Raw genomic sequence first — 16,514 nt, forward strand, 5'->3', positions numbered from 1 at the left:
ACCAGCACTGCAGTCGTTATTCCCCAGGCCAAGGTGGAGTACAGCCAGCGCTGTAGCCAGGGAGATACAGCGCTGTATGTGCCTTGCAAGTGTGGATGGTGAGTGAGTTGCAGCGCTGTAAAGCCACTACCAGCGCTGCAACTCTCCAGTGTAGCCAAACCCTGTTGTGCCAAGTGAGGACTGCAGAATTAGGAATTAGAATCCTGCAAGCCTAAAACAGGCTTGATCCACCACTTGTTGAAGCTTCTGTCAAAACTCCCATTCACCCCAATGGTGCTGAATTAGTCCTATTGTCTAATATAATAAGCCCCAGTGAGTTAATCACTTAAAAAAGAGGAATATATTGAGTGGTTGTGATACCATGGAAACAAAGGATTGTTTAAAGGACATGGTGAAATAACACAAAATGTTTTGGCCTATGCAATATAGACAAAGGGTTACTTGAGAGTTAGGGGAAACTGGAGCCAATATGAATAAAAGATGAAGTGGTGGGAAGGGATATATAATTATAGTTCTATAATATTTCCACTTTCTTTTTCACTTTAGCTAGCCTCCCTTCACCTATTATTATCAACCCTGTGCTTTTGTATTTTGAGAGCTTCTTACTATTTGCTAGACCAGAGGAGGCAACCTATGGCACGTGAGCTGATTTTCAGTAGCACTCACACTGCCTGGATTCTGGCCACTGGTCTGGGGGGCTCTGCATTTTAATTTAATGTTAAATGAAGCTTAAACATTTTGAAACCTTATTTACTTTACATACAACAATGGCTTAGTTATATATTATAGACTTATAGGAAGAGACCTAAAAGGTTAAAATGTATTACTGGCACACAAAACCTTAAATTAGAGTGAATAAATGAAGACTTGGCACACCACTTCTGAAAGGTTGCTGACCTCTGTGCTAGACCATTCCTTATTCCTTTACAAATGTTGGCTTGGATATGCTAGAAATTTCATCAGCTTGAATCTTGCCACCTGTCACCAGAAGTAATGCTTGAACAATTACTATTTTTGATCTTTCTACAGTCTGTTTTTTGTTTTGTTTTTCAGGAATATTTTGGGAAAGCGATAATCTTTCTCTTGGGCTAACTTCCAGCAGGGACCGTAAATTATTTAAGGGCAACCAGCTTTAATGATAATGAACTAGATATTTTGTCTACTGCTAGCCAGCTGTCTCAAAAATCAGTGCTGGTCAAATAAGTTCTATGAAAAAATAATTCCTGCTAAAATTTAGTGCTTTAACAAAATTAGACATCAGTTCTTAGCATGACAACATGTTTGTTATGTGCAGACCTAAGCAAGGTGCTATGAACAGAATAATAATCTTATCTAGGTTTTCATACTGCACTCATTACTCTGTTATCTGAGTACCTTACAATTTCAGCGAAATGATCACAAAAGGAGAATTTTGTTTCCTTATTGCAAACTTTTGGATGATATTACTTTTGGCAGAGGAGGTGATAAGCAGAGAGATTGGTATGAAGGAAGCATGAGCAGGGGCTTGGGGGGGTAGAAGAATTGGGTTCTATTCTTGGTTCTGTCTGTAACTTCAGCTAAATCTCTCAGTGAATCAGTTTACCTAGCTATAAAATGGGTATAAAACCTCTGTCATAGGGTGCCCTGAAGATTACTTACTGTTTTTAAAGCATTTTTGTATCACTGGATGAATGGTACTATAGAAGTGAGAAGTATTGTGGGTAAAGTATATTGCCAGGTCTTCCAGACCCTTTGAATAACTATGAAAGAACTAGATTATGTTTTCCTAGGTACTTGTGACTATATTAAGAAAAAAAGTCTTATCCATGGAGGAAAAACTTGGTGAAACATTCACTAATACAAGGTTTTTCAGATGTTAAACGTAGGTAGCATGAGTGAGGCGTTGATCTGAGTGCTGGGAATTCAACAGAGCCTCCAGTGGAGAAAGACTTTTTTACAACATAATCCCTCTAGTCTCAACTGCTCAGTCATTATTAACATTATTTTACAACTTTTTTACTGAAAGGGAAAAGGGGTAACTTGAGTGTGGCTTATCACCCATTTCACACAAAGCGCTCTGATATTACGTTACATCTGTTCTCGGTAGCAGAGTAGCCGGTATCTTAAGAGACCTCTGTGGAATGAGCTGGTGGTCTTAGTCCATTTCCCAGTGCACATGACCACATTAGCCACCCTCAATGCTGGCATGAACTTGGATTTTTGTTACCAGAGTGATCAGACAGGCCAAGGACTGAGCTGGCAAGAAAGACTGTGTTATCTTTTAACCGTTCCTAGATTAGGGTTGAGGCATCTCACTCGGTCTTGTCCCTGGAGAAGTGTGAGACCACTTGAATGGCTACTGCTTGTGCTTTGCCATTTAGTGTTGTTAGAACTCCACAACATTAAATGAGATTTGAGAACTAGACCCCATAACAAACAAACAAAAACTTTTACAGGTACTAAAATGTGGGTGGTCATCATGGCTGCATAAAGAAACCACATGTCCATCAGTTTCCAGGGGGAAAGAAATGACCAATGTTATAACATGTATCTATGCTTGGGTTGTCTAAGTCAGGATGATGGGTTTGAAAGGTCTTGCTTTATTACTGCAACACTTTACTCTCTGCTTTCCAAAAAACTGTCCAAATTACTATGCAAGTGTTTATCTAGCTTTCTGAATGTTTCTGACAGCACTCCAGATGGCAGTCTGCCTTTGAAGCTTAAAACACCATGGACCAAGACTAGCATGTGGAAAAGATTTTAACTTATGTGAACAAAATAGAGAGGCTTTCACAATGAGTGAACCTGGGAAAGGGGGGGACCCAAAGGAATTGCTGGATAGTTAGATGAAAGTTAGCAATTGCATGATTTCAATATTTGGGTGAGGCAAGAAATACTCAATGTTTTTGGATGCTTCATCTTCCAAAACCCAAAACTTTTTTTTTGCATATTTTCAGACAAAAATACAAAATAAATTATGTTCGTGTTCTTATAACATGCCTATTACCATAGTATCTGAATGCCTGAAAGCAGAAATATTCTTTACATATAACAAATATTGATAGATTTAAGTAGATTGAGAGAGAGATGTAACCCAAGCAATAAGGACACTAGTTTTAGCAGTGACCTGACGTACATGAGGTCAGTTCATTGCACAAAACAGAAGGAAGAATTTGCAATGTCTTTCTGTAACAAGATAGTTTTACTAAGTATCTATTTCTTAAGTGCCCTTCATAATAGTATCTAAGTGCCTTCCATAAATCTTGAGTGTGAGGAATATTCATAAATGCTGTAGTTTCAGCTTCATATCTACGCTGCAAATATTAGAGGCTGCTGCTCTGGCTTAACTGAAGCATTTTATTGCTATGTCTTCAATTTTACACCTCAACGCTAAGAAAGTTTTTGAAGATTCTTCCACTGGTACTTTCCACTCTTAGACAAAAATAAAAACATCTGCATTATTCAAGCATGGGGCTTACACTTAAGTAAATAAATCAATATTTATAAGCACTTAATGGAAGTGGACTGATTTTTCAGAGGTGCTGACACTCATGGCTCTCAGTGCTTTTAATGGGAGCTGTGGTATGGTGCCTCTGAAAATCAGGCCACTGATGTAGGCAGCAAAATGTTTTCGGTGCTTAACTTTTGGCAAGCAGGTTTGAAAATTTTGGCCATCATGCTTTGAAGAGTCAGTTTAAATGGTCATTGTGTCCTGGTTCTAATGTGTATTGCATCCAGCTTATTCTCCATACCCCCAGACCCAGCATAAGGCACAAAACCCAGAGGAGTTCAGGAGAAGACAGGGCCAGGCCATTTGGCTGAGGGCTGGTGGAGTGTCTGTGGTATTGGCACTTGGCATTGAGATCCCAGCCCCCCTGTGAGGCCGTCCTTTTCTGTGTGTTTGCTTTTCCCGTAGGAGAGGAGCATTTACTTTGAAGTAGATGCTGGAGATGCACCTTTAGTTCTTGGACCACCTGGATCATGTGGACTAAAAATAACTCTAAAACAGTTTATCCAGGCTGACCTCATTTGGAGTAGGGGCTGCTCTCAAGGTGGGAGGCTTGGACTGAGGAAGACTCAGTACTGAGTTTGTACTGAGAAGCTTGGTTGCAAAGGTAAATGTCTGAAACACAAGGAGAACAGCCACACTAGGTCAGACCAAAGGTCCATCTTACCCACTATCCTGTCCACCGACAGTGACCACTGCCAGGTGCCCCAGCAGGAATGAACAGACCAGGTAATCATCCCGTGATCCATTTGCTGGCCACTGCCAGCTTCTGGCAGACAGAGGTTGGGGACTCCATCCTGGCTAATAGCCATTGCTGGACCTATCCTCCATGAATTTATCTAGTTCCTTTCTGAACCCTGTTATAGTCTATAAGGAGAGCAAGAGGTAAACTATTTTGCCTCTGCCTGAATTCACCTTCTGCCCCTGAGCCCTGCCTGGCCCAGCTGTGCTGGATTGGGCAGCGTCGGGCTAATAAACTGCCTGGCCGCTTGGGGGTCGGGTGTGGGATCCAGCTTGTCCTAAGCGGGTCGGTGCATGGGCCAGCAAACTCTTCGGGGCTCGCTGTGTTTGCCGAGCTCGCGGTCCCAGCCCGCTCTCCTAGGGGAACGCTGCAGAGGCGGGAACCGCCCTCCCCCGCCCGGCCAGATCCCGGGCAGGGCGTCCCCGCGTGGGCTTTCCGTCTCCATCCAGCTGCTTCGCCCGGCCAGGGGAGCGCCGGGCCGCGCCGCGCCTCGGGGGCGTTGACAGGGCGATGCCAGTCAGCCACGGGGAGGCGCGCCCTGAGCCCGGGCCTCGCTCCCCTCCGCCGGGGCGCGTCTCACAGGGCGGCTGCTGCTGAGCCAGGCTCCGCGGGAGAGACGCGCAGATGTCTGGCCGCGAGAGGTGTCCCTCCCTTCAGGTAAGGGCCTCCCCTTCTCGCCCCGGACTTGGGTTCTTGTCGGGCGCCCGGGGGGGTTTGCAGACCATTGCTCTGACCCGGGCAGTGGGTGGGCGGGGTGCGTCTGCTCCCCTTCGCTTGGATCCTGCGCGGGCTCAGCTTGAACCCTCGCCTGTCCTTCGGCTGTGGTGTGGTATGGCAGCAGCTCCCCCGCTCCGGCAGATCCTCCTAAAGATCCATGTCCTGCCGGCCAGCAGCCCCCAGGCTGCTGACAGAGTTGTGGGCTGGCTGGCTCAATGCATGCTCCTAACAGGGGCTTGCCGTTACTGAGCAGCAATTTCCCCAGGCAGAAGGGACCCGGTTCCTGCAAACAGCTACCTAAACGCTGGTTGTTTCCTCTTGGTTCTCTTCCCTGGCGCTCCAGACTGCTCCTTTCAGACAACGGGACAGATCCTGCCTTCAGCGGCACCGGTGCAACCTCATTCATTTCTATGGGATTGTAGCAGTGTATCTGTCAAGAGAATTGTCAATAATGCACACTTCTACAGATCTTTACTTCTTCCTAGTAATGAATTTTAATTAAATACTTTGTCGTCTTTAAAAAAAACTGACATGAAAATATTTCCAATATCTTGATGCAAACAATCATATTGACTTTTTTTTTTGTATTCCCTTGGCTAATGTTTGTGCTAGTTAAAAATATAACACACTGCATTTCTCTAACACCTTTTTTCCAACCTCAATTAGTCTTTCCACCACTCCCTATTTTTTGTAAAAAAAACAAAACCAAAACACTTCTTTTTCACTCATCTACAGCTGTGCTCTCAAGTACAGAAGTTCCTTAAAGCAATGGAACCTGCAGAAAAATGTAAGAATGCAGCTATTTGTGGTTAAAATATTTTAATGTTACAGCATAGAAAAGATAATCTGGAAATGTAGTGTTAGCCCAGCTAGTCTAAATCTCAATACATACAATATTTGTACCAGTCTTTATCCTTCATCCTTTACCCACTGTACCTTCTTTGAAAATGTGTTATGAGAAGTGTTCTGATATTTAGTCACTGAGAAGCTTCGATAACCCTGCTAATTGAAAATTTATAACCAGCCTACATGGAAATGCACCAAAGGCAAAACAAAATTTCATCTATAGTTGGACTCGTTTTTACTCAGCATCGCCTCTCATTTAAACCACTGGATTGAGACTCAGGAGATCTGTGTTCAAGTTCTGTCAGAGGCTTCTTATGAAACCCTGGACAAATCACTTAGGTCTAGATCCTCAGAAATACTTAGGCTCCTAACTTCCATTGGAATCAATAGAAATTAGGAGCCTAAACACCTTTAATAGATTTGGTCTGAATCTCTGTACTTTAATTCTCCATCTGTGAAACTGACATACTTCCCATGGTGTTGTGAAGATCTTCATTAATGCCTGTGGAGATGACCAGATACTTCAGTGAAGGGAACCATAGAAGTACCTAGATTGATAAATACGTAGATTTAACACACAGCACTAGTTAACATGTCCTCCCATGATATTATAGACATATTGCCTGTCTACATTTACTGACAATTCTAGATCTTTCTGGTTCCCTCCATCTCCAGAGTCTCAGACTGCCTGCTTACAGGGTCACTCTGAAGGTCAGTAAGCCCCAAATTTGATCTGATTGTTTTTTCTTATCCATTTGCAAAGCCCACATGTTAGGGTGACCAGATGTCTCGATTTTATAGGGACAGTCCCAATATTTGGGGCTTTGTCTCATATAGGCATCTATTACACACCGCCCCCGTCCCGATTTTTCACATTTACTATCTGGTCACCGTACCCCATATTGTTATGTTTATAGAATACATGGTGGTGTATAGTGGCACAAAGGCTCTGTTGGCATGGATTTGGGCCAAGTTAAGGGGGTTGTCCAGAAAGAGTACTCATCGGAACTCTATACCCACCATGTAGTGTTTGTTTTTAAAAGGGAGTTTAGAATCTTGTTTAATTCAACATTAATTTTATCGGTACTACACTTTTCTTATTATTTTGACTAAAATTTGTCAGTGTTTCCTTATTCTCCCCCATCTGTTTGTTATACCAATCTGAGGTCTCTAGTCTTATATTTCAAGCTGTTTATATACCATCTTTTTTGTTGCATGGCCAGAACAGTGAGGCCCCAATCCATGACTGGAATCCCTAGGTGCTGCTGTAATAAAAATAATTAATATAAATTCCAATATCCTTAGTTACAATGTACAGCCTTGGAATAAAAAAAGGGGAAAAGAATAATAAAATTTAGAAACCTCAAAAACTATTGAAAACACTGTCCTGTACAGTTCAATATAACTAAAAATTCATATAAAAATAAAATCACTAGAAAGCCTAGATATCATGGATCCATAGATTCTAAGTGATCACTATGATCAGCTAGTCTGACCTTCAGTGTAATACAAGCCACAGAACTTCCCCAAGGTCATTTCTACAGCATATCTTTTAGAAAAACATTCTATCTTGATTTAAATCATTTTTTTCCGTTTCTCTCTATGTTTCTAATGCTTATGGTTTGTGATTGTTCATACTCTGGACCAGATTCTCAGTTGGTATAAATCAGTGTAGCTCAATTGATTTCAGAAAAGTATCACTAATGAGTGGAGTCCAGGAAGAATTAAATAGCACAGAAAAAATTTTAAAAGGGAAAGAAAAACTCATAAGGGTAAAAGATTGGATGTTTGAATTCCATCTCTGCCACCAAAGGCAATACAGTATATTTAATTCTTGACAATTATTTATTCTTGTTTGGAAGTTCTTCCAATTTCCTTGATATATAGTAAACTCATCATTCATTCCTCACAGCAGTCCTTCAAAGGAAATCTCATCCATATATGTGATCTCTAAACTAGTTGTAGACGTCCTGAGGCTGAAGGTTGCTGAGCACCCTAGCCATACTGATGTCAATAAAAACTCAGCACTTGGTGAGATTAGGCTCCAAATGGTGGAAGCAGATTTTACCATCTTTGTAGTAATATCTTTCTTACATATGGCATTTCTAGTGCCATCAGTGTCTTTCAACTGAAGATAAGACTTCTAATTTGAATAAAACCACATACAATAACAATGCAAAATTGACTTGCTCATATGTCCAACACTGATCAGCTTTTGATAAAATATGATGCCACCTAGACTACTCTTTATAATAATGAGCTGGGGGATTATATTAGAAGATCTGAAATTCATAGCAGGTGTTAACCCTTAGGAAATCAGCTAATCCTAAAGGCAGTTAAAGAGATAGTGGTTATAAATTATTAATCATCTTTCCTGAAGTATAGATAATATAGATAAGTAGAACTAAGAGACTTTAAAAATATTATTTTCTTTTCACTATTTATACTGTTTGCGTTCTTTTCATGTTGGGCAATATAAAGGAACGTGCCAGCCAGTTTCATACTTGTGCTGATATAGAGTTTCGTGCTGATTTCACTCTCAAGTTCTCAAGCAGTAGTAAGATGCTTCAGTGTTTAGGTTGCAAAGACTGCTGAAGAATATTTGTTAATGAACAAACATTAACGACACTGTTTTTCACCGGATTATAAAAAAATCCTGGAAACATTTCTGTGGGTCTTAGATTTTGTAAAACTTTATTTTCCCTGACCATTTTTATTTTTTTCCTGACAGCGTCCCTGTAAAAACTGGCCAGTTTCCTGATGAGTTGCTAGGGGGCACTATTATGTGGATGAAAGAGCTGCGGAGGAGGAGAGGCCTAATCATGAGTCTTGAGAGGAGCCAGTCCAGACTTGACTCTATTTACTTGCCTGTCTCCGGAACCCCACACATCCTCCAAGCCTGTCTGCCCAACGTGCCACTCCTCCACCCACTCCTTGGTCCCACCATGCTCCTGAGGCTAAGAAGTTGCTGAGGACAGGGAGGCACTGGCATAGTGTCAGCATCGCATCTGAGCAGAGAAGCAGGAGGGAAGTGGCTGATAGCTCAGGTGAGATGAGTGGATCTCTTTGTCTATTATAGAGGAGGGGTGGGGTTTCAAGGCTTCTCAGGGTGTGTAGAGGGGAGCAAGAGAAGATTGGGGATCTGAGAGGGAGGAGGAGGGTAAGCACTTGCTGTTGGGAGAAGTGTGGGAGCCACCAAAACTGCTGTTCCCCCCCCCCCCACCACTGTGGTAGGTCAGAATTGTGAGAGTGAAAAGATGTTGCTTTAAGTCAAGTTCATTTTATAACCTTATTGAACTAAATCCTCAAGTAGTGTTCATTAAGTATCTGGTTAATTACTGAAGGCCCTTTATTAAAGGAAGTGCAGTATATAATCTGTAGTATATAATATGAAGCCTTACGTTCCTTTACAGAGAGGGAATATTTGCTGCATAATATGATGATTCACCTACAGAAGCTTGTAATGAACAGGTATTTGTGCCATCACACTGGCTCTTGGATTTTTGGCAGTTGCTGTAAAAACAGATCCAGAAATTAAAGGAATCCACTGAGTGGTAAAGAGTTTTCTATTTTGTATAAAATCAGTAGAGTCAGCAGCATTACTGTAAAGCAAGAGTCCTGTAATTTTAAGTGTGTGGGAAAACTCATGTGAATAGGTGAAAATGGTCGATGTACATTTGGCAGGCTGTGTCCCATAAATCCACTTGACTTAAATATACTAGTCTGTCAATATTTGCACCAGGCTGAGAGGGGAGAAAAAGATGAAGCTAGCAATAAGGGGAGAGGATTGAGGAATGTGTATGGAGCCAGAGAGGGAACAGGAAGAAATGAGAGCAGAGATGTAAATGGGTGTAGGATTGAAACTGAAACGCAGAACTTGAAATGCGAGACGATAAGCTCTTCACTACACAGAGTTTTTAGCAGTTTTTTCACAGTTGGTCACCAACTGCTGATGCTCCAGCAGGGCTAGCGAAGGTGAGAGCACTCATACAGACCGCATGCAAACATTTTTATCACTGTATTGAAGCCTTCTCTGAGCAGATTTAGACAAATCAGTGGCAAGCATGCTGGCACTTGATCTATACTAGTGCTTCCACCAGTTGAGCAGGATTGGTACTAGGCCAATGGGGGGAGAATTTCTAAAATTCTCCATGTAGGTCAGGGTTTCTCAAACAGAGGTTGCCGCTTGTGTAGGGAAAGCCCCTGGCGGGCCGGGCCGGTGTGTTTACCTGCTCCGTCTGCAGGTCTGGCCGATCGCGGCTCCCACTGGCCGTGGATCGCTGCTGCGGGCCAATGGGAGCTGCTGGAAGGAGCAGCCAGTAAGTCCCTCGGCCTGCGCTGCTTCCGGCAGCTTCCATTGGCCTGCAGCAGCGATCCACGGCCAGTGGGAGCCGCGATCGGCCAGACCTGCAGACGGAGCAGGTAAACACACTGGCCCACCCGCCAGGGGCTTTCCCTACACAAGCGGCAACCCCTGTCTGAGAAACCCTGACCTACATGGAGAACATACTCCTGTTGAGAATCACTGTCCTAAAAGACTGGAAAGGATTTAAGGAGATGATTTTATCGGGGGGGATTTTGAATAGATGAAAAGGGGAAAGGCATGAAGAGGGAAGGCCAGAGAAGAGAAGGTTGCAATTATTATTTATTATTTGCATTACAGTAGCACCTAAAGTCCCCAACTAACTTTGGGACACTCATTGTGCTAGGTGCTGTGCATATGCTTAGTAAGAGAGAATCGTTGCCCTGATAGGTTTATAAACTAAATAAACAAGAGAGGCAAAGGGTAGGATGGGAAACAGAGGCACAGAGAGATAGTAATAATACCTACCTCTTATCTAATGATTTTCATTATTGGATCTCAAAACGCTTTGCACAGGAGGTCAGTATCCACATTTTACAGATGGGAAAACTGAGGCACTCATCATCACCACCCCTATTCCCAAGACAAATGCGCGCACACACACTGGAGTCACTCACAGCCACTCCTCACCTCCAATGCCTGCCCCATCACCCCCCCCCCGCCCCAATACACTGGAGACACTCACAGCCAATTGTCCTGTTCTGTTCATTCCCTCTGAAGCATCTGGCATTGGCCACTGTCAGAAGACAGGATACTGGGCTATATGGATCTTTAGTCTAACCCAGTATGGCCATCCTTATGTTCTTATGATAGGAACGAAGGAATTACCATATAGGACCTATAGTCCACCTAATCTGGTATCTTGTCTCTGATGATGGCCAGTACTATATGTTGGGAAGGGAAGTGCAAGAATACCCATAATAGGCAGTGATGGAATAATCTGCCCATAGGAGAAGTTGTTTCCTAACCTCTGTCAGTTAGCAGTGGATTTATGCCTTGAGGCATAAGGCTTAATTATCACTGTATAATGTGCCTGCTGTCTAATATAACTGTGGATGTTATTACCTATATCAATGTCTAATCCTTTTTAGAATCTTGTTAAGGCCTTGGACTCGGTGATGATCACATTATTCAGACATGAGTGGCTTTATTATTAGATTACCCTTTATTTATTGCTTTGCCAAGCTGTGCATGCTACTATTAATCAGTCTCTCTGCTGGGTAAGAGAATGTGGAGGAAAGATGAATATGAGGAACACAAGAGACGAAACCAAGAAAATAACAAACTTTTATGTGATATTCCTCCTATGTTCTAGATCAATGACTTTAACAATCTTGTTGATATTAAATGAACTCACTGTTTTTATGGTTACTGACAAATTGAATGGTCTGCATTGTGACTGAGACACTTAAAACTGTCGTCACTGTGCTCTTTCCCCATCTATTGGTTGTATCTATCTGTTTGTTTTTTCTCATCTTAAAATTATACTATAAACTCTGTTGAGCCAGAAATCATTCTTCATTGTGTTTGTACAGTATCTAGCATAGTGGGGAAGACACCATTATAATGCAAATAATAATAATTGCCTTGCTTTGATAATAGTGCCTTTTGGGAAGATCTTATCTTATGGATTGACTGTAATGTCCTTTTCAAACAAATTGTTGCTGCTGCTATCATAATCGTTCTCTACTTATTTTTACTACAAGCTTCATGGAGATTTACTTGATGCACTTTAAAACAAAATTGTGATTACTCTAAGCTATATAAGTGGAACGAAAATAAAAAATGTGCATTGTAGGACAAATTTTCAAAAATGGCATCTATAATTATGGGACAATCAATTGCAGGTGAAACTGACAAAATTTAGACTTAAAATATCTGATATCACCGATAAAATAGATGAGGAAAATGCCAAACCTTAGCCCCTTCCTCCTATGATCAATATCAAGGATCTGCAAACAAATTGTAGCTCTAACAGTGATTATTAAATATACTGATAAATCTGAACTAAAAGGGCAGTTTCAGAATCAACAACAGATTTGTATTGATTCATTTTTGTGCTAATGAAGCTTTTCTTAAACACAAACAAAACAGTTAACAGAAACTGAAGTTATTGATGGTTTTATATATGCAAGCACTGGAACAAATTGCCTAGAGAGGTTGTGGAATCTCCATTACTGGAGATTTTTAAGAACAGGTTAGACAAACACCTGTCAGGGATGGTCCAGATCAGAGATCGGCAACCTTTGGCACATGGTCCATCAGGGAAATCCGCTGGCAGTCTGGGATGGTTTGTTTACCTGCAGCGTCCATAGGTTCGGCTTATCGCAGCTCCCACTGGCCGCGGTTCGCCGTTCCAAGCCAGTGGAGGCTGTGGGAAGTGGCATGTGCCGAGGGATGTGCTGGCTGCTGCGTGCCCAAGGTTTCCAATCCCTGATCTGGATAATACTTACTCCTGCCATGACTGCAGGGAACTGGAGTAGATGATCTCTTGAGGTCCCTTCCAGTCCTATGATTCAATGAACACTAGCAATAGTCCCTCAATACCTATGTGTGCAGAGAACAGAATCCATGCTGTATTCTCAATTTTAACCAATTTGTACTTTTATGTGAATTATGTTGGTTTAGCACAGCAGTTCTGAAACTGTGGATTGGGACCCCAAAGTGGTTTGTGATCCTATTTTAATGGGGTTGCCAGGGCTGATGATAGACTTGCTGCAGCCCAGCACCTGAGCCCCAATGCCCGGGGCTGAAGAGCAAGGGCTTCGGCCCAGAGAGGTGGGACTTGGGCTTCAGCTTTGGCTCCCACCCTCACCTGAGGCAGCAGGGCTTGGGTAGGCTCAGGCTTTGGTCTACCCTCTTGGGGTCATGCAGTAGCTTTTTTTTTTTGTCAGAAGGAGGGTCACGGTGCAATGAAGTTTGAGAACCCCTGCTTTAGCGCATCCAGATCCTTATGTAAAAGCTGACTACAGCAGTCATTGCAATGGGATTGCTATCCAGGTCTTAACAGGTTGGTTGAAAGGGTAAAGTGATAAGAAAATCTTTGTTCTGATATAGAAACTGACATTTGAGAGGTGAACTTTGTTATATACTAAATTGTAGCCATGCATGTCTAGGTGCACTAGACATGTATAGCTGATTGTAAGGTGGATAGAAGAGATATTGTTAAATAATAGATATTGTTAAATAATAATGCATTAATTATTTGTCAAAAGTTTTTCAACTAATGTTCAGGGTTTTTTCGTTTATGAAGCAGATTCAAAAAGGGTTCTAATTTTTTGAAGTTTTACTTTTCAGGTGTTCTTGAAAAAAGTGTGCGTGCTTTGAGGGTGAAAAAGGACATGAGGAATAAAGGGACCTGGGAACCCAGTGATCAGAATGAAACAGACATTGAAAGATTTTTCAAATCTATTGTTAGTTGTGCTCTGTGATTATGGTGAGTATTGTAACCCTAAAAGGAGTACTGTAGATATTTAACTAAAGTAATTTAAAAATGTTAATGTGTAGTGTTGTTAACGGATGAAGTGGTGCATTGGGAACATACACAGAAACCATCCCAGGAGTTCCCGGAAATATAGTCTTGGACTTGTGAGACATGTAAATGACTTAAATAAAGGCTGTATTTGTATCAGAACAGAAAGAGGACCTTCTCCAGCTGTTGATTTGTTCAGAATAAGAAACAGAAAATACTGAACAGAATTCCGTGGGTATCAGCAAGCAATCCTGGCTGCCATCAGTAGCTAACTGAGCAATGTTATATGGCGAACCTTCTATATCACTGTATTTCACATAATAAGGAAGTGGGGGGGGGGGGGGAATGTAGAGTAATGAAATTTTTTTCCAATGCACTTAAGTGTTGTAGGAGCCTAAATACCAGTTTTCAAAAGTAACAGGCACCTAGGTGATACAGAACATTGACTTTTCAGAGAGACATGAGTTACTAAGTGTCTAACTCACTTTGAAAATGGGGTTTAAGCTTCTAAGTCTTCTAGATGTTTTGAAAATGTTATCCCTAACATTTAAATTAAGAGAAGTTGGTATTTTGACTCAGTAAATTTTCAAGCTCGAGCAAGAAAATTAAACCATGAATTGCCCAACCTTCGTGGACAGCCTTGAAAAGTTTGAAGTCCTGATTTAGTCTGCTTCTGTGGATGTGGTGTGGTAACAAGCTTCACACTGGCCAAAAAGATGAAGACCAGCTATAAATGGTGCAACATTTACAGCTATTTGCTCTCAAAATATGTGCAAAAAAAACTGAATTACAGACAGTTATTAAATACTGCACCTGCCCCGTTACACAAACCCACATCTTTGCTCCCAGCGCTATGACGAGATCAGTTCTACATTTAACAAGCCTTTCAGCTGTACTAATTTGGAATGTAATCTAGCTCACAGTAGAAATGGAGACGTTTATTTTTTGTGATGGCATGTAGCTGTCAACTCCCTGTCATTTTAATCAGACAACTTTAACTAGAAAACTTAACAATACAATATTGAATGAGAGACAGGGTGAAGATAAATGATTAATCCATATGTGTCTGGGTGAAATGAAATATTACAATGTCTACAACTTTTTGAGGGGACAACCATTACCTAGTTAACCCACAAACATAAAAGCCATGACTCCTACACTAAATGGAACTTTGTTCAATCAGTCTAATTACAAGGTAAGGCTAGGGATGCTAAATCCTCATGATAGCATTTTTATCATTTTAGCTCTTGTAGTGACAATTTTCTAATATAAAGAATACTCCATGGTCCAGAAAATAACTGCCAAGCAATTTTGTATATACACTCATTTGATTTATTGTCATACACACCTGTTTTTACCCATCTTTTCACCCATCTGTTTCCTTCCCATCTCTCTATGCCAGAAGTACATACTAAAAATACTTGTATAATCTGGAAGATTACCTTGCAGTAAAATAAAATATTCTTCTTAAATCTTATCATCATTACTAAGATGTACTTTTTAAAAATCTGCCTGCCTGCAAAATACTGATAGCTGAGAAGCCTAGTTTGATTTAAACATAATTTAAAAAAAACCTCTGTTCGCAATAGCAGCCAATTCTTGCGGTAACCACACTGGCAGGTCATTGACATCACAACCAGGACCCACAAAAGGCTGAAAACAACCCAAGGCAGGCTATCCATATTATTGTGACCAAATTCTGGCGAGTGATGCACCCACATTCATACCAGAAAGCAGCAGCAGTATGCAATGGAAACTGCCTGCCCATATTCTGGCCCTTCCGAAAGTATGAAGTGACTGCTCTGTCAGTGTATGACCAGAATATTCCTACTCTTATACAAAGATAGGGAAAGGACACTGTGCACTTGGGTTAATCTCGGTCAAAGTGCACCAACACAATGACAGCTGCCCCCAGTAATGCCCACTTTCCAAGACTTACCATACGATTCACATTGAAGTCAATGGCAGGTACGTCACTAAAACCCAACGTGCATAGGTAGTCTACCTCCCTGAGAGGCGGCAACTAAGTTAACAGAAGAATTCTTTCATCAACCTAGTGCTGTCTACACCAGGGGTTACGTTGGTATAGCTACATCTCTCAGGGATGTGGATTTTACATACCCCTTAGAGACGTGGCTTTACTGATGTAAACTCCTAGTGTAAACCAGGCCTTACAGTACTATACAATCTGGGAATAGGAATCAGGATGGTATTATAAGAGACACAGGTAGCAATGCATAAAGTTAAGGTTGCCCGATACTTTCCATTATAAGACCCTATCTTCAGTTACTTATAGCATTGCCAAGCTTAAATAATTTCGGCTGATATCTTCCATCTTGTATGTCTGCCTGAGGCTGATTTTTCACATTTCAGCTAAAATGATTCATCCCTTTTCAAGAATGAGATTGTTTGGCCCAGTTAAATAATTCTTTCAACCCTTTTGTTGAGAAACTCCAGCACTTCTGTGCTATGGAGCAGTAACCTGACATTTGGCTGGGATGTGCCTTTTGCTGTTCCCTGTGAATATTTGCCCAAATCTGGCCAATTGCTAAGCACCTGAAAAATCACACATCACCATGCTAAGTAGAGACTGTTAGAATTTTGTAGCTAAATTCTCTAAAGATTCTGCCTGTACTGAGAATGCTTTAGCTTCTCATAATTCTTATTTATCAATCAGACTGCACAAGCGAGTGACTGAGCGTGCACCATTCCAGAGCTGGACTGTCGCTGAAATTGCTCCTCTTGGTTTCCAAGGGTCATTGTGGCATTGAACATTGGAGCTGAGAGTAGAAGCCAGGAGTGGAAGACCGAGAGTGAGCAGAGGGGGGCAAAAGACTGGAGGAGGCAGGAACACAGATTTGAGAGAGGGAGAGGAATGGGAGCAAAG

The 16,514-nt window shown here is 41.6% G+C and overlaps 1 protein-coding gene across 1 annotated transcript in view; it reads left to right on the top strand.

The window, feature by feature from the left end:
• Nucleotides 1-4,794: 4,794 nt before the first annotated feature.
• Nucleotides 4,795-16,514, top strand: part of THSD1 (thrombospondin type 1 domain containing 1) — a 34,626-nt gene continuing 22,906 nt past the window's right edge. The window contains exons 1-3 of the mRNA XM_032795166.2: nt 4,795-4,886; nt 8,524-8,839; nt 13,453-13,591. Coding sequence (XP_032651057.1) covers nt 13,534-13,591 — 58 coding nt within the window. The 5' untranslated portion in view covers nt 4,795-4,886; nt 8,524-8,839; nt 13,453-13,533. The remainder of the gene's footprint in view (nt 4,887-8,523; nt 8,840-13,452; nt 13,592-16,514) is intronic.

This window comes from Chelonoidis abingdonii, chromosome 1, assembly GCF_003597395.2.
Source record: "Chelonoidis abingdonii isolate Lonesome George chromosome 1, CheloAbing_2.0, whole genome shotgun sequence".
Taxonomy (NCBI): domain Eukaryota; kingdom Metazoa; phylum Chordata; order Testudines; family Testudinidae; genus Chelonoidis; species Chelonoidis abingdonii.